The 18,789-nt window shown below is 40.4% G+C and overlaps 1 protein-coding gene across 1 annotated transcript in view; it reads right to left on the reverse strand.

Moving 5' to 3' along the window:
* LOC139743352 (uncharacterized) overlaps positions 1 to 16,916 on the reverse strand; it is a 40,954-nt gene extending 24,038 nt beyond the window's left edge. Inside the window, exons 1-7 of the mRNA XM_071653840.1 lie at positions 16,758 to 16,916; positions 14,300 to 14,415; positions 13,602 to 13,671; positions 9,522 to 9,638; positions 9,162 to 9,338; positions 8,250 to 8,360; positions 4,301 to 4,476 (exon numbers count right to left, since the gene is read on the reverse strand). Of these exons, the coding sequence (XP_071509941.1) occupies positions 4,301 to 4,476; positions 8,250 to 8,360; positions 9,162 to 9,338; positions 9,522 to 9,638; positions 13,602 to 13,671; positions 14,300 to 14,415; positions 16,758 to 16,916 (926 nt within the window). The remainder of the gene's footprint in view (positions 1 to 4,300; positions 4,477 to 8,249; positions 8,361 to 9,161; positions 9,339 to 9,521; positions 9,639 to 13,601; positions 13,672 to 14,299; positions 14,416 to 16,757) is intronic.
* Between the last annotated feature and the right edge of the window lie 1,873 nt (positions 16,917 to 18,789).

The following is an 18,789-nucleotide window of genomic DNA, read 5'->3' on the forward strand; positions in this document are numbered from 1 at the left end:
CGCTAAGGCCCGAATTCACGAAGGTGGCACAATCGAAACCATGGTTTAAACCATGGCCAATTTGTATGGAGCACCAAGTGTCACGTGGCCTATTTCGTTACGAAATCAGTCATCTCGTAATGATCATTTCGCAATGAAAAAAAAAAACTTTTCTTCCACGAAATGATCATTTCTTTAACGAAATGGTAATTTCGTCGACGATATGACTGATTTCGTAACGAAATAGGCCATGCGACACTTGGCGCTCCATACAAATTGTGCATGGTTTAAACCATATGGTTTCAATTGTTCGTGAATTCGGGCCATAGCCTTTGAAATGATGATTAGAAAAACAAGCAAACAATCCACAACATTCACACGCATACATACACGCACACCTACACACTCGAAAACACACTACAGTGTACTCGTTAGTAAATAGAGGTATTCACACTGGAATAATAATTAAAAAAAAAGAAACCGGAAAGGGAAAAACTGTAGTTTTTTCATGAACTGTTTACACTGCCAGAAAAAAAAAATCAAAACAAAAACAAAAACAGAATCGTTCAGGTTTAATGCGTATACATGGAGACCCCGGAATCTTTCATTCTTTCTTTTTGCGGGAAGTCTGCATTCGCGGAAAGGAAAGAAATAATGTATGCTTTAGCGCCACTTAATGCCGCTGTCTTCAATGAATGCCACTGGTTAGTGTGATACTAAAGGCCGTGTCACACCAGCCTTGCGTGCGACTTGCAAAGAACAATTTTGACTACCCGGAGGTCCCCGTAGATGATCCGCACATGACAGTACCTAGCATGTATCTCAAAAGTAGTCGCCAGGAGGTGCGCACGCATATTTTTTTTACCCGCAACCGCGTTTAGGCCCTGTCACACCTTTCCGGCCAAGCTACTCGGGCTTGTTACGTGTAGGGATTTTCTAGCATACCGGACATTCCTGAGGGCGGAAAAGGATTTGAGCGAGTCAGCACATGTGTCTTACTTGCTGGACGCGTTATACTTGCGAGTATACTGTGTGACCTTTGTACCAGTCGCGTGGGGGCTGACAACTCAGTGAAGGAATTCCTCTAATGGAATGGCTGAAATCCCACAGAATTTCATTATCTTGGCTGCATACGGGACTGCGAAGTACCTGCGTGGGAATTGCCTGGGAAGTACTGCCGCTAAGGGTCTCCTACTGGCGTTCTGCGTGGACCTCTACGGGCATTCCCGCGACTCACCCGGAAAAAGTTTTGGTCATGCTCAAAACTTGGCTGCGGTTAAATCGGACTTGCGTGAGCATCTCCGGGCTACTACGCGCTAGATACTGTCAGGTGCGGACCAACTGCGGAGAGCTCCGGGGAGTAAATTTGTTTCCCCGCAAGTCAAGCCGCAGAAGTTCCCCCGTACGGTATGACAAGGCATGAATGAAAATTGCAAACATTTTTTTTCGCCCGCTGAAAATCTTCTACGTGCTGGAAACTACCTCCTCGCCACAAGCCCGCGTAGTGGTGTGACACGGCCTTTATACGGAGATCAGCGGTATTGGCGGGCGGCCTGCGGCTGCAGGTAACGAGCCCCGCGCCGAGGTAGATGTCACGTGACCAAAACCGAAATAGAAAGTGGCGAACCGTAAAGCGAGCATTTACATTCATAAGAAACCTGAATGAAACTTCCGAGTTATAAAACAACAACAACAACAACAACAACAACGACAAAACACTTTTAGAGTACCAAGGAGGTTTTTTTTTGAATTATCATTTACGCTCACATACCGGTAGTTGCCTGGTGATTTCCGACGAAAAACTGGAATTGCAAGAAAGTTACATTTTTCTTTTTCGATGGTAGTGTATACGCCCCTGACATCTGTTCATTTGAATGTCGTTTGAAATGAATTGTTTTGGTGTGCGCGCAATACCCGTTTTCATAATGTTATCGGCATTAGGTCAGCTAACACATTTGTGAGGTGACACGTTCGTCAATAATTCACACTCTTGCACTATGCAAACCCTATGTCAAAAAAAAAAGAATAAAAAAATCTCATTCATTCCCACTTTCTGACGTCATCATGGTACGAAAACAATCCAGACCAACAGGTGATTGCAGCCAAGTATTAAAGACAAGCTGGCGAAAAAGCATTATACATGTATTTGCTCATTTTCTATCTTTAGCACTGTTTCTAAGATAGCTTTCCTGCTGTTTAACTCGTATCCTACCGCTTCAATCACTCGTCTGTCGAAATATGTAATATAATCTCTTACCAGACTAACAACGTTTGGTTCTCTTTTATAAGATAAAAACAGATGTTCTAATACTAGTATCATGCGCCTGATTATGGTATCTATCGGTATCATTGTTCCTTCTTTTCCTTTATCCCTGTAATTGTGTGTCTGTATTTGTGTGTTTGTGTGTGATTCAGAATTATTTCCACATGTAATGTGGATATCATGTTCTTTAGTCACAATATACGCTTGCAAAAGGATGGATGCTTTGATATTATTTCTATTTCAAAAGAAATAGAAATTGGAGACAATTTCTGAGTAGCAAATGGTAGCAACTCAAATGTGTCAAATACCGCGTACCGAATGTGAAAGCCATCATCGATATGCATATCAGAGTGATAATTTCGTAGTTTGTGTTTGATCTGATCACACAGACCATTTACATTAAGCAATCGACCGAACGAATACAAAATGAAGATGAAAATGAAAACAAATAATGATGTGTTGAGAACGAAAATTTTTTGAACACTGTATCGCGAGTGTAGCAAAGTAATGCGGTTAGATATCACGGGCTGCACTTCATGAGTTCGAGACCCATACGAGTCATACAGCTGGCGAGATAGACACTAAGCGAACAAGGCCCATGAGCTCGACATCAAGTGAAATAGACCCCACCAGCTCGACCCTAGGCAAATAAGGCTAAGGAGTTCGACACTAGGTAAAGAAGGCTCAGGAGTTCGACACTAGGTAAAGAAGGCCCACGAGTGTCGGTCTCGTGGGCCTTATTTGCCTAGTGTCGTGCTCATGGGTCTTATTTGCTTAGTGTCGAGCTGACGGACTTTATTTTCCTAGTGTCGAGCTGTATGACTCATATGGATCTTTTTATCAATGTCGAGCTCGTGGGCTGTATGACTCGTGGGTGTCTAGCTCTTGGGATGAATTCCTTTCTTTTCATTGTCTAGCTCGTGGGTGTCTAGCTCTTGGGATGAATTCCTTTCTTTTCATTGTCTAGCTCGTGGGTGTCAAGCTCGTGGGTGTCGAGCTCGTGGGCTGTATGACTCGTGGGTGTCGAGCTCGTGGGCTGTATGACTCGTGGGTGTCGAGCTCGTGGGCTGTAAGACTCGTGGGTGTCGAGCTCGTGGGCTGTATGACTCGTGGGTGTCGAGCTCGTGGACTGTATGACTCGTGGGTGTCTAACTCGTGGGATGACCCCGATATCATGTTCCCCCAGTTGTCATTTCTTTAGGGCAGGAAAATGTGTTGATGTGTACCTGGAGTTAATCTACCGACGGCATGAATGTGGTGTCTGCCATGCTTGGTATTCCGGATAAATGACTGAACATTCTGGGTAAAGTAGAGGAATAACGACGACGTAACATTCTTGTTACACACATCGTCTTAATGATAACAGTAGCATCTACCTGAAACTCCAGTGATCAATGATCTAATCCTGTTTTACAGAGCCTACATCACAATGGATTTGGAACTACTCTTGGAAGATAGTTGAGTGTGTTTCAAGCATGAAATGTGATTATTGAGGAATTCATTAAAATCAGATCTATAGGATTAAGACCTTCAATGAAACGTAGATAGGCTATGAGTTATCATTTGTCGATATTTCGTTCACTATAGAGAATATCAATGAGTACTTCCGGGTACGAAAACATATACTATGAGATGTATTTAGACTGATGGAGTTTTTTTTTCCATTATGAAAGAATGATGTACATTCACCCTACAGCTACAGGGTAACTCTAGAATAGAACATCAGCTTTGAGCGTCTACTTGCTATGTTGTGATTGTCAGCTATAGTGACACAAAATATCTATGACAGTCACCGGAGCAGATGAATAGCTTTCAGAGCCAGTGTATCACAGTACTACAAGGAGCGAGTGGAAAATGTCTGGAAACATATACGTCAATTAGCAGCTGGTATTCAAAAGAGTCTACTTTGGAGCACATTAGGTTGATTGGAAACTTGATCAATGAGCTCGCATCACCCATTATTGAGAAGGGAGGGCCTTGGGATGTGCTCACTCCCTCACTCATCTTCCGCACCCCAAAACCCGCATACTGTGCCTCCACAATGTACACATCTCCTACTGATCGTTCCCGCTGTACGTGGGCAGAACACGATCGCTGTAGAACTGGTCAGCCTTGATCGGGGGATACTTATCACTGCCGTCTACGCATTCGATCACGCTCTCGTCGTCCGGTCTTCCGAAGAAGGCAATTGACTGTCTAGGCTTGGATGACTCGGGATGTACTACGCGATGAGGCTAGAAAAGAAAACCAGCAACAAGATCATTCAACACTGTGGGGAGAACGTGTACGACAGAACAGTCTTCTTCTATTCATAGAATAATGTGGTTAGCAATACTCATATGAATGTTGATACACACAATGATGATAAAAGAAATATTTTGTGAAGCTTCCTTAACGCGCGTGAGGAGTCAACTTTTATTTTTCCCTATTTTCCGAAAGGATGGTGTACGAATAACAAAGAAAAACGAAATGAATATGAAAGAGATTATTTCACGGAATCAGTTTAGGTGAAGGATGACACAAGGGTACCTCTTTTTTCAACATCTTCCCTTCATTCAAAGGGAACCACTTTTACTCTCTGCATTCGCCTCTTCAATAAGGACGTTAATCGTTCCACACGCTGCATTACAACACGCACATACAAGAGAGGAAACATACATTATTTCACAGGAAATGCACAAAAAACAAGCGAGTCCTTTTACCCTATATGAGCACACTAACCCTAACCCGCGAACTTCACAAAACGATACCTCATTGTTCTCTTTGGACACCCGTCGCATCGACAAAGAATAGTCATTTCAGGCTAACGATACGTCAACACATCAAGACTTGTAGATTTTGAGAGTAAACATGCTAGTGTCACGTGGGCTCTGCGTGTGCACTGAATACCACCTGAGAAATTATCCTCTGCGATATGTGTCATCAGTAATTAACTCAAGCAAACGTTAAACAGGTCACAACTACTCTACTTTGCCTCCTTTAGGGCTGCATCTCGCCAAAATAACCATCCAACCAAACAAACAAACAAACAAACAAACAAACAAACAAACAAACAAACAAACAAACAAACAAACAAAAAAGATTCCCTCATTTTATGGAATGGTATGCAGTGGAAATGTAATGCGTCATCTTGGGACCTGCATAAAGTCAGAGATCATAAAAATAAGAATAATTCGCGGAACCCTGACTTCTCGAACATAACTTTTAACAGTTTTCCGACTTTCAGTCATTTTCTTTTTTTCTTTTTTTTTTGCGGGGGGGGGGGGAGGGGGAGGGGGAGGGGGAGGGCATTTTTCTTGCAATGGAGGAAATTTCCTTGTAATGAAATTAGACATATCTTATATTGAATAAAAGCCTACAGCATTTAGAAAATTCATGTTTGCCCCAAAGGGCAATGTTCCCCCACATTATATGACTTTTATCGCATCACATGAATGGTGCAAAAAGGTAGGAGGGGAAACTATATAAAGAGATTCTTGAAAATATATATTTTCTAAGGCTGAGATTGTCACTGACTAACTAAAGCATGTCGTTCAAAGGACACGTCATTTCACGTGACTAAGATATCGCTTGCATTTAAAAGTCCTTGTCTATTGCAAGCATGAAATGTCAGAAGATTCCTATATCTCAAAGAGCATAATGTTTCCGACAAAAAGTCTGTAATATGCATATGACGGGCATATCATATCGTCGAAAATATTTCAACACTGAAACATCTTTAGTTTCCTCCAAGGATTTGTTTTTCTATGTACATGTATACATACTGACGATAGCAATAACTGAATTCAAGGGAAATGGGCAGTGAAAGCTATACTTACAAACGGTCAAAAAACAAGAATGTTTGATAAACAAAACTACTTTTTTTTTTCCTTCTTAGAATGCAATGCATCTTTTGCATTAGCCTATATATCCTAGAGTTCTAATAACTGTCATCAATGACTCAAAGTTATAGGAAAGCGGATTGTGATTTTAAAAAATGAATAATCGTGGACTATCACTTTGATGCTATGATAGTGCAATGCATTTTGTGACGGTGACATAATTTCTTCATCATTATTCAGTATTTTGATGCAACCGATATCTGTAATCAAAATGCTAATTCGCGAAAATCTTTGAATTTTCTCATCTTTATTGTTAGATAAACGACTTAATGAATCTTCCATGTGTCAGTCTGTTTGATCTCTTCCTCGACTCATATCAAAGTCAACCAACTTGACCGTGGAATGATACTTTTAAACACTCGATGACACCAGTGTGTCAGCCGCAGATCGTCTAGAAATGTATGCCGAGTACAAAACTTCACATCCTGTGACAATGAAGTCACCAGAGCTGCGCCAGAGGTAGCCAATAGAGGGTCTTGTTTGACTGTCACTAGGGGACAAACGCCCTTGTCGAGCTCGGGAAATGTGCAAACGCAGGGAAATGTGCAAACGTCTCGCCGGGAAATGTGCAAAGGTCTTGCCGGGAAAATGTTCAGATCTCTAAATTGAATCAGCGGAAAATGTGCAAACGTGATGCCTAGAAATGTGCAAACGTTCATTTTTTTTTTGGGGGGGGGGGAGGGGGGGGGGGGGAAATGTGCAAACCATTCACTTTTACCGATAAATTGTATACTAGTACTATGTAGATGGAAGATAAACTCTCTATCAAACCTGCGCATGAACCATTCCCATTATTATTTACAGTCAAACCTGTCTTAGCGACCTCCAGTCTATTACGGCCACTTTTTCATTTCCCTTGGATAGACGCAATAGACAGGTTTGACTGTACAGTAAAACCTGTCTTTGCGACTACCTGTCTGTAACGGCCACCTGCTGTATATGACCACTAAAAAAATTCCCTCCGAGAGAAAAAGCATGTTAGAGAACCTGTATAACGGCGTCTTGTTTATAACGGCCAATTTTTTCGTCTCCCTTGGGGTGGCCGCTATAGACAGGTTTGACTGTACAGTAAAACTTGTCTTAGAACCACCACCTGTCTATAGCGGCCACCTGCCGTGTACGACCACTAAAGACAACTCCCTCCATTTTCATGAAGAAGTTGAACATTTGAAACTTCCGCCTCCTACGTCCCCCCCCCCCCCCCCCGCATCCCTGGATTCGCCATAGTAAACTTGAAAACACATTCATTAATGTGCTAATCAATATAGCGCTGCATTAGTTTTATCACTTCTGGTTCTATATATATATATTTCAATCCCAAATATTGAGGCCTTTTTCCCTCATCCGAAGGGGCTTATTACACCTTCGGAAAAAAAAAAGGGGGGGGGGTAAAAAGAGAACGGAAAAACTCTAGGGATACTACCTGCTACGTTTGCTAAAGGTACATGTATGTCATGAGATTTTAGAGAGAAGTTTAAAGTGCTTTTAAATTTTGATCCATCTCCCCTTGTTCCCCCCCCCCCCCTGCCCCCCCCTATACTTAGATCTGTCACTATTCTTGAAATTACAGTCATCAATGTATTTATAGCACCAATCTAGCTCTATCTTCTTAGGTTAATAAAAAAGTCATAGTTCTGGGACTTGGAGGTGCCCAGGCTCCCCCCCCCCCCCCCCCCACCCCAGGAAAAAAAAAGAAGACAAGGAAAGGGGGAAAGGGGGAAGGGTAATCTTAACAAATTGAGATCATAGAGTTTATCCACCATCTTTATAAAACATATTGGTGAAGTAAATGATTTGCACATTTCCCCGCCACAAGTCACCGGGAAATGTGTAAATAGTACTAGGCGACATTTGCACATTTCCAGGCGTCGTGTTGGCACATTTCCCGTTGATGGAATTCGCACAATCCCCGGCGAGTCGTTTGCAAATTTCCCTGCGTTAGCACGTTTCCCGGCTCCGCAGCCCTTAACATTTAAGCGATTTTTTCTTCTTCATTTTTGCAGACCCTCTCTGATTAGACGTGTGACTTGACAGCCACGCATGTAATGATACTTATCAAGTGAAAGCCACAGTGCTTAATTTCTTAAGAGAATTTGGAAAAGTCAGCACCAGAAAAAAATACATACCGTAGCTCTGAGAATGTCTGCAGTCCACCGTTGCAATAAATCTCCGATGTTCAGTACGATGGCGCCCTTCATAAGATCAGCACTAATCCAGTTACCTTCCGCATCTCGCACCTGATGTTGACGAAAACGCCGCGGTTTTGAATTATATAGGGACCCAAACAACTAAAACGTCAACACAAAGTCAAGGAAGATCTAAATCGCCCAGACATCATCTGACCTGAGAGTGATGGCAAGAATGTGTATTTTCTTGCCGATTTCCCTTTTATTTTCTAAGTAAAAAGAAAACAAAAACTTCCCTAGACACACACACAAAATAGAAATGAACACCAACTCTGTTTTCAGCACAGTTGATTTTTCATCCATTATGTCCATTGATGATTACTACCATATGAGACTCATTTCATTTGAAAACAAAAATCTCCTCTCTGAAACATGTCTAAAATCCAAGACATTCGGTGACAAGGCTTTTGGTAAAATTTATTGTACCAGCTTTACTGAACAATCTCCCCATCAACATAACACACAATTATTGCAAATTTTGATAATTTGAAATCTGTGTTTAAGACACATATTTTGGGTAGTTGTTGTTATGTGAACAACGAATTGTTTGTGCATCTGTTTTATTTTGTTTTTATCATATGGCATTTCGTGTCTCTAAGACCTAAATGTTATTGTTAGAACGATTATTCAGGGCAGAAGTTACTAGACTAGGTCTTGGCTAGAATTGACATGTTCGTGAAAACGGCAACTTAATTTTCCCTGCCAGTGATATCAACGTCTAGTAGACCTATTAAAAGCTCGGTATCCAAAACGGCCCTCACTTCAGTATCTATCTTAGCGCTCATATTGCACCTCGTTTCTCTGTACAACAAAACTGCAGTCAATTCTGAGAGTCTGAAGTTCAAGTCATACCTCCAGCCCTGGAGAGTCTTGGAACAGCAGGGTGATCCCGCCATAGTCAGTGTGCTCTCCACACCGCAGCTGGCGCTCTTCAACAGTCGACACTACGGGGTAGTACAGGGAGCGGAGAATGGAATTGTTGTTCTCTGAACCAATGTCTTTGTAAAGCTTTACGAAGAATTCTGGGTCCTGCAAAGAAGCGGGAAACACAGTTCCGATAGTCTTCCTTGTCGACATGATATACATAATATTTGGTGAAACCAGAGCAATCAAATTTGATATTTGAAAAAAAAAAAAACTGGATAGGAAAAGAAGGTGTCCTACTGAGATGTCGTAATATGATTACAGTACTACGCACGTAAGAGTATTTACCTTCAGATTCAGTCCACGAGCAATAACAATCAGCAGCCTTTCGTGAATCTTCACGCAGTACTTCCACAAGCTCTCCATAGATGCTCGGAACTCTGGGATGTGTTGGTCGGGTAGGTACTGTTATGTGAGATGGTTACAGTGAATCAACAGAATTACATCAAATACAAGTTGTCTTTAAGAATTCAGTTGGGATCAGTAGCGAGCTTCATTATCTTCGACGCTATAAATGTTTAAGGTTGCACAATGGGAACAGCCATCTCGCGCATGTGCAGTATATCCTCTTCTTCTTTTTTTTGCCTGATATCCGCGTCGTAGGATTAGCGTCTCATATCTGAAGCTCGCTAATTGTATTTTTGTCCATTTCTTTCGAATCAAGATGAGACTGATAGATGAACCCTAACTAGGAAACGTAGGTCTACGCAGTTGAAAGTAACACATAGACTTGTGTAGGCCTATGTCATATCCGCTTCGAATGGCTTATTTAGATTGCAAATAATTGCACTTACAACTATTGAAAACAGTGAAAAAGAAAGAAAATCACAATTGTCATGGGTGAGCCTAGCTCGGTTGGACAGATAACGATGTCTGCACCATCAGGGGCGGCGCAGCCGTGGGGGCCGTGGGGGCTCGGGCCCCCACACTTTTTGTGCACCATACAAAGGAATACATAAGGTGTCATCACTTTGGGCCCCCACACTTTTTTCAACCCGGAAGTACGTAAGTGGCACTAAAATGGGAGGGGAGAGAATGAGCTGAGGACCTTTTTTTTTTTTTTTTTTTTTTGCTTGTTAGCTGAAGAAACCCGGAAGTGGACGGGGAGAGATGAGCTGAGGACCTTTTTTTTTTTTGCTTGTTAGGTCATGAAACCCGGAAGTGGGCCCCCACACTTTTGAAAACACTGCGCCGGCCCTGACCATTACCCCACTAAGCCCACATTAACAGAAACCTATCGCCCTCCTTTCCTCGATATTCGTATACCACGGGCTTGACAAAAGCCTAAGTGCATCGCCACGTGGATAAGGCCCATACACGCATATGCAATGACCAAGGACTAAACAGTTGCTTGAACACAACTAAAATAAGACTTTCTCTGTCATCTCAGTATACTTGTGTACGGAATGACAATGTGTGTGGCACTGCAGCTGATGGAGGAATTACAAATAGACGGACGGCCTTAAAGAAGAAATCCGCCCCAAAATGAATAAACTTCCACAGAAAGAGAAACGGTACAAAAATGACAAAATCGGATACGAAATAAGGAAGATTTGACATTTTGAAATTTCACTCTTTTTGAAAACATTTCGTGACCAATCGTTATGAATATTCAAATCAGCAAGTTGACGATGTCATGCTCTCACAATCTCTTATTCACTTCGTACATATAGAAATGGCAAAAAACTCATATTTCAACTGCATAGATAAAAAAAGAACTTGCCTTAAAACCACCCAAAAAAAAAAGAGAGAATAAAATAATGTTAACTCTGATTATCTTGATGTGGGAACATGCTTTTACTTGTATTAGCTAAAAATATTTGTTTCCATATTTCATAAATAACATAGGCTACCTAAATGAACAATTGATTGTGAAGGCATGAAATCATCAAGTAATCTAAATATTCAGAAGGACTGGTCAAGAAATGTTCTCCAAAAAAAAAAAGAACTTTCAAACGGTCATATCTTCCTTATTTCTTATCCGATTTCAGTCATTTTTGTATCGTTCTGTCAGGGAATATATTTCTCTTTCTTTTGAAGTGTATCTATTTTTCGGGGTAAATTTCGTCTTTAAGTCTATGACCCCGTTTACAGTGCGGGGCTGGGCCGAGCCCAGCCTCAATTGCGGGGCCGAGCCCCGCAATTTTGTCCGTTTACACTGCCGGGCTCGGCCGCGCTTTTAATTCAAACCTTTCAATATTTTGTCGTAGTGGCGCTCTGCTCGTTAACAAACGCAATTTGGTATAGTCTGGTTTCCAGACCCTTTGCCAACTGGGAGCCAGATTAAAATTGGCCGCGCATTTGGCCCAGTTTGCGTTTACACTGAGAAAAGGCCGGGCTCTGCCGCGGCTCGGCCGCGGCCGAGACCACCTCCAGAGCGAGGCCAAATGCGAGGCCAGTTTTGGCCCCGCATTTGGCCTTTTGCGCGTTTACACTGAAGCGGGGCTGGGCCGAGCCGCGGCCGAGCCGTGGCCGAGCCTCGCACTGTAAACGGGGTCTTTGACCCCGTTTACAGCGAGCGAAAAGGCCTTCATTTCAGTGTAAACGCGCAAAAGGCCAAATGCGGGGCCAAAATTGGCCGCGCATTTGGCCACGCTCTGGAGGTGGTCTTTTCTCAGTGTAAACGCAAACTGGGCCAAATACGGTACCAAATTTAGTCTGGCTTCCAGACCCTTTGCCCGTACTATTTCGCTATATATTCAGGATATTAACCATTCTTTTTTTTTACACTCATCAATTCACAGTCAAAATATCTCAGCAATACCGATTCTCTTCTGTATTTGAAATTCAGTGTCACATGCCCTTATTTTTTTTATGTTGTAATCTAATGCCTTGTAGATATATATATATTTTCTTCGTTTGTGTCTGAAACAAGCTTTCATGGTGCTTGTACCTCATCATTGTTTCTTGTTCTTTGCATATTATGTGATGTATATCCTTGTCATACTGTATGTATAATGTTTGTATTTTGAACCTGTATGTGTGGACCCCTCTGAAAACCAGCCTTTGGCTGACGAGGGTGTTCCACCCCATGAGTGGAAAACAAAATTGAATTGAACCCCCTCAACGTCGAAAACTAGTATAGTTAAATGTGGCTTTGTCCTGCAAAGGATTTTTCCTTCGGCAAAGGCCTTTGCCTCGCCACGGAATCCAGTTGGCAAAGGGTCTGGAAACCAGACAATACTTAATATTGCGTTTGTTTACAAGCAGAGCGCTACTACGACAAATTATTGAAAGGTTTGAATTAAAAGCCCGGGCCGAGCCCGGCACTGTAAACGGACAGAATTGCGGGGTTGGCCCCGCAATTGAGGCCGGGCTCGGCCCAGCCCCGCACTGTAAACTGGGTCTTATACCCTATAACGATCTCCTCTTAAAGAATAAATAAGAAGAATTAGTGCACACAGAGCGCACCATGCGCTCTCAATGAATTGAAAAAAACAAACAAACAAACCTGAAAGACTGTTTTAAAAATAGCACATCCCAGCAACTCTGTTGTCAAGTTTGTTTAAACTTGAGTGAACGTTAACCCTTCGTCTGCATGCCCGCTTTGAAAAAAAAAAATCCGTTTCCACTACAGAACAGTAATTCTACAGGAATCAACAAACATAATGATCTATTGTGCATATACCACTACTAACTATTTTGTGTCTCAGTGGAAAACATTGTCAGCATGACCGTTAACGATATTGTAAGAAGGCGTGATATAAGATTTCTGTGGTGTGCTCTATTATATTGTTAGCTGGTTTCTTTCGGTTTTTTTAACTTCTCAATGTAATCAGACAATGAGGTGAAATAAACACTATACTGGACTGACACTCGACCCGTAAAATGACTTATTAGACTATAGATGAAACAATAAAATCAAAATAATCGATGTGTCATACGCACGCACTCTATTAGACGTCTCTCGCATACCATTAGTACGGCAGTATGGCATAATGCCATGGATAACTGCACCTCACTTAAATCGATGTACAAAAAAAAAACAACAACAACAGCACACAAATAAATAAATGAATAAAATAACACAAGGAAATCTCCCACCGGGTTATGTTCGTTATTCCAAAGGTTCGTTATTCCGAAAATGAAGTACGGTTCGCCGTTCTGAAGGTTCGTTATCCCGAAACACACCATCTGGAATAACGAACTGTATATAAATAACCGTGCCCACCATTCAAGCAACACTATCACAAACGTCTCCTGAGTAAAGTCGCTCTGGACAGCGAAATCATTTTGGGGGCATATTCGTAAGAAAACATGAATGGAATTGTTAAGATGTTTGTGGAGTATAATCTATATGGGAACTCATATTCATAAATTGTTGTTTAAAAAAAATCTGATAGGTTACATCAGGTTACATGCACCTACCCGACTGATATCTCCCTTGGTACTGTAATTGAAGCTCTGCTTCAGATCTGTAGGCCTTTCAATGTTACATCTGCAATGTCAGGGGAAAAAAAATAAAAATGCAGTTTAAAATAATGACCAATTCTTGACAACAACAACAACAAAAAAATCATACCAATCTTATTCCTCTTGCTTTTTTTTAAACTCAGGTGATATCATAATTGCAGTCTTGTGGCTGCGAGGAAATTCGAGTCGATCAGAAAATGGTGCTCCAGAAGGACTGATTGTACGAAGATCACCTGAAAGGTACATGTATCTATTTATCATGAAGCTTTGCTTGAATGGCTGTCTGATTAATCATTTGTTAGAAATGTAATAAATGATACATTGCTCTTTGTTTTGTCATATCAGATGATCTTGATTTATAGTAAGAGGTTAGGTTCAAATTATATGAGCGCCATTGGCGTCATAAATGTATTTCTTTTTTCTCACGGCTAGTATGAGACACGAGCACACAAACAAACAGGAACAAATAAACATACTTCAATCAAGATGGCAAACAGTCTTCAATAACATCATCATTGACATGTATGAATATAATGATTTATGGACACATTTGAACAAAGAATACTCGTTAGGATAGCTATAAGCGTTGCTGTCGGAGACGACCTGTACAGTGTACACAACGTGACTATGTGCTCATCGCAAAGTTTACTGACCTCTCCTTGCCCATGTGATCGTAGCCTCCCTCATACACATTTATGCTCTCGTATTCAGCTTTGATCTCCTCGGGCATTTCGAAAAATCGCTTCGAAGCAGAAAAGACGCTGTTGACCTTGAATAAAACAAAAACTAAAAAATGAATTTTCATGAAAGTGACAACCCTTGTGTTGACAGATGCATGTCTTGATATTCTTGGCGGGTCATAATGACTAATCCTAAAATCATTTTTATTCTCAAAAGCCTTGTAGATTTAACGATACTCTTACATATCCTCCCCCACCCCCCCCCCCCCCCCAAAAAAAAAAGAAGAAGAAGAAGAAGAAAGAACAACAACAGCAAACACAAAACACACACAAGCACATACAGTAATTAGAGCAAGGTTAAAAGGAAATCGCTCTGCAGATCCTAATTGAGGGTGTCAACTTGATAAGGCCAACAATGTGACCCATATAGTTTTGTTTGCTACATCCATACCGTGTCATTTCCCACGAGGAAATATTCACAAACACAAACTTAGGGTACTCATATCCGGTGGCCATCACCTGATAGAATATTCAGAGTTGTTCGGACTCATGACGTTCATTCAAATAGCTCTATTAAATGTCATACAGTACTCGGGATCCAGAACTATAGACACACGCGAGCCCAAACTAGATATCCTCCGAGTTAAGTATGTTTTAACAACAGCAAAAGAAGAAAATGAAAAAAACAAAAAAGATAAAACATATAATTATAATGATGAAAAATAAAATGAAATAGAAATAATGATACATAATAATAAATAAATGATAGATGAAATGATATGAAAATGGATATAATGAAACAAAATTAAGTGGAAAAGCACCTGGATGTTTTCCTTTATAGTCTTAAAGAAATCAAGCAAAAAGAAATTTCCTGTTTCGGTGTAACAATAATACAGGTAAAAAATTACAGAAAAAAAGCCAACATTTTTTATAGAAAAAAATTCCTAGATAAATAAAATCAACAACAGTAAAACAGAGTAAAATGCCGAGGAAAGGGAAAAGATTGGAGAAGCAGTAGATATTCTCTTTAAACATGTGATTTTGATGATAAGAGTTCATATTTGGTTATCACATAAACGTATATGATGCCTGAACCGAAATATTTGTTGTTTTGATCAAATACATTCGCTATCTACAATCTATGCAAGTTATATCTCAGATATTAAAGATGAAAGCAATTCCATTCAACAGACATTCCATAACATGTTGATTTAATTCAGATATGAATTTTGTCATTACGTCAGTCTATTTATTTGATTTATCAAGCAGAGATTTCCAGTAATCAGAATGTGTTATATCATTGCAACCTATACATTGTAACATTATTAGGTAAATTATGAAAACAGTTGAATCGAAGTAGTTTGTGGCATGTGATATGTTAATGAATAAAGCGCCTCTGTATGAGAGAAAAAAATGCCGAGTAAAAAATAGAATACTTCGGTTGATATTCAAGTTCAATTTGCTAAGATTCTCTTTTTTTTTCTTTTTTCTTTGCATCATCATTTTGTTTGTTACCTGACACCTATTGGCATGCTATGAGGTAAATGACTCGATCGAGGGAATTAATGTCATAATTATAAAAATGAGTATACTCTATAGGCCCTACAATTAAGAAAAAAGATTATGTAGATATGCATGCAGCCAAAATGAATCGCTACGCTACAGAACAAATGTTATCCCAATCTTTCACCCAAGTTTATGCCTTTAAACCCAAGATTCGAATGCCACATAAAAACAAAAATTACTCTTGAATACCAAGTATATGTATCGAAAATCATTCCTTTTTTGTTGTTGTTGGTTCGATTGACATTTATTTCCATTCGTCCACAAAAACCATAACAAAATACAAGTGCATTACACATTATGCAGTATGCATTATTGTTTTATCATTTTGTAAAAATACATGATCAAAATACTATGAAGTATAATACACTATTCATTAAGTAAACAAAATATCAAAGTTCACTAGGCAGATTGACAGAAAAGTAAATATTAGAATGCGGAGAAGCAAAGCTTGTAAGACGTGGGACGTGGGTCAAATCAACACAATTATATCCAATACGTTTGCACGTTTACTAACCGAGAAACAAATGACCCGTAAGTCTGTTTTTCATAATTTATCTATACACATAATGTTATATGGGTAGTGTGTGGGCACGTGTGCGCGAGTATGCATTCGTGTATTTCGTATTGGCAAACTTCGTAAAAATGGCGGTCAAATACTTGAAATCTTTGAGAAAGTTCATGGATGATATTCCATAGATTGTTACTGGGCTGCCACAACTAAAAATGAAGCTCTATGACAGCCATTGCGGTTAAAATTCTATTCTATGCAATCTGAAAATAAACTATGATAAGAAAGCTATATACAAAACAATGAAGAGGATGAAGCATTTGATGCAAAATGTACTAGACAATCTTCCAGTCTCACCGTTGCTTCTGGGATTCCATGGTTGACTAGATAAAGAAAGCCGACAGTCTTTAGGGCCTCGTGTACGTCATTGACGAGAGACTGGATTCTATCGCTGTCTGGTTCGTTGCGATCAAGGGAATAAGCCGAAAAGTCGATCACGGGTATTTTCCCGGGCATGGTCAACCTGGAGATTACCTTATTCCCACTATTGTCAGCACCAGTCCACCAAGTACAAGCTAAACGCGCCACGGCTACGCAGCGCTGCAACAAGTACTCACAGCAATGAAGTCAAAGGTTCAACCTTACTCTCTTTGCCTACTCCCACTGTTTGTTTGGTTATTTATTTATTTTTTTTTTTGCAAATACATTGAAAACAAGTAAACAACAGATGAGGTGATCACGGGGTTTTGTGGCTCACTGTCATGCGAGACTGTAGTATAGAGTGAGAAGTTCCACATGAAATCTAATATACCTCTACGGCAACATGACATACTAGTACAATCATCGTACAAATGATATTATACATGAGGGATTGAGATGATAAAGGAGCCCAAATTTAAAAGAGATAATTTATTATACACTTTTATTGAGCAGCATAAATGGCAATTAGTCTCTTTGAAGTAAGATTAAGTTTTATACGTAAAAAAAATGATAGCCCTAAATGTATCGTCATGATGAGGTTGGGTCTCAATAATACCATGTGACCTGTTCAGCATACAACCAAGTCGAGGAGTCTAAATCAATGTTATTCATTTTAAATCATCTCTTGTTTCGTGTCGTCACTAGAGTACTGAAAGAAAAGTTTATCTTTAAGCTCACGTTTCAATGTATACCATCCGGGTGATCGTTGCCATTTAGTCTTAAAGAATTCCGGAGTCCCAAAAGTCCAATCAACACTCGGCAAACAAGGCCCACGAGGCCGACACAGCTCACATTATAAGTCCCGTGATGTAACGAGTTCCACATTCGTGGACCTTGTTTGCCTAGTGTCGGACTCATGGGCCTTATTTGCCTGGACTTAGGTGTCATAGTCATGGCCTGTACGAGTCGTGGGTGTCGAACACATGACTTGCACCCACCGTTAAGTACCATAATACCGCGCACGCGTCTGTGTATATAGTCTCCATGCATGTATGAGGGACTAAGAGCTTATAAAGAGAGAAATCTCTTGGATACCAGGCTTCGACGTTATGATCACAGCATTTGCTTCCAGCTATCCCCGCAGCGCTCTTTAATTTTTCGTCTCTCGTTTCTCCTTGTATCTCCTTTCTCCCTCTCTCTCCCCTTCTCTCATCTTCGATCATTAATGTAGTCACACTCCTTTATCCTTCCACGCTTTACTAATAAGGAAGCAACGCCTTCATGTGAAGTTACAGCCAAATTGGGCAAGGAAGTAAAGCCCAACAGTAGAGGACAGCAGACAGCATGTGACGTATTGAATTGTGGACATGTCTCCACCGTTTTTCATACACAGAATTTCATATTTTTCGTAACTTCTTCTCTGAACTCCAAATATGGCAAAAATGAAGCAATCCATTTTGCAAGGGCCAATTTTGAAGTTGAACCATATTGTTTATATATGTAATTCAAGAGGAAACTTAAAATACTGACGTTTTGTGTAGAAAATGAATGGAGAGTTGTCTATACAAGTTTCACCCCGAGTTGATTTGTCGCCGTCTACGGTCCATTTATTAAAAGAGCTGTAGCTTACTTTATTACTAGTACTTGTTCGTTTTAGCTCAATAATTTGCAACAAACAAATCAAATATATCAAGCATTTGAATAAGAAAAACTTCATCTGAAAATATTGGTTCCCTTTAAGGGTATGACAATTAAAGTCATATCTGCTACAGAAGTAAACATACACGCAGTTAGTTTGTTTGTCGGGCAGTGACATGGCTCAGTAGGTTGCTCGTCTGCCTCCAGATCTAAAGGACCCGGGTTCGATTCCCGAGTCTATCTGAGCAATGTCGTGTGTAATCATACCTCCCCCTTTAGTATCAGTAAGTAAGAGGCAAAAGATTCTGTCCCTTGGATAGGACATTAATGG

The sequence above is a fragment of the Diadema antillarum genome, unplaced genomic scaffold (assembly GCF_040938485.1).
Source record: "Diadema antillarum isolate AM-2024a unplaced genomic scaffold, OU_Dant_1.0 seq00001071_RagTag, whole genome shotgun sequence".
Classification (NCBI taxonomy): domain Eukaryota; kingdom Metazoa; phylum Echinodermata; class Echinoidea; order Diadematoida; family Diadematidae; genus Diadema; species Diadema antillarum.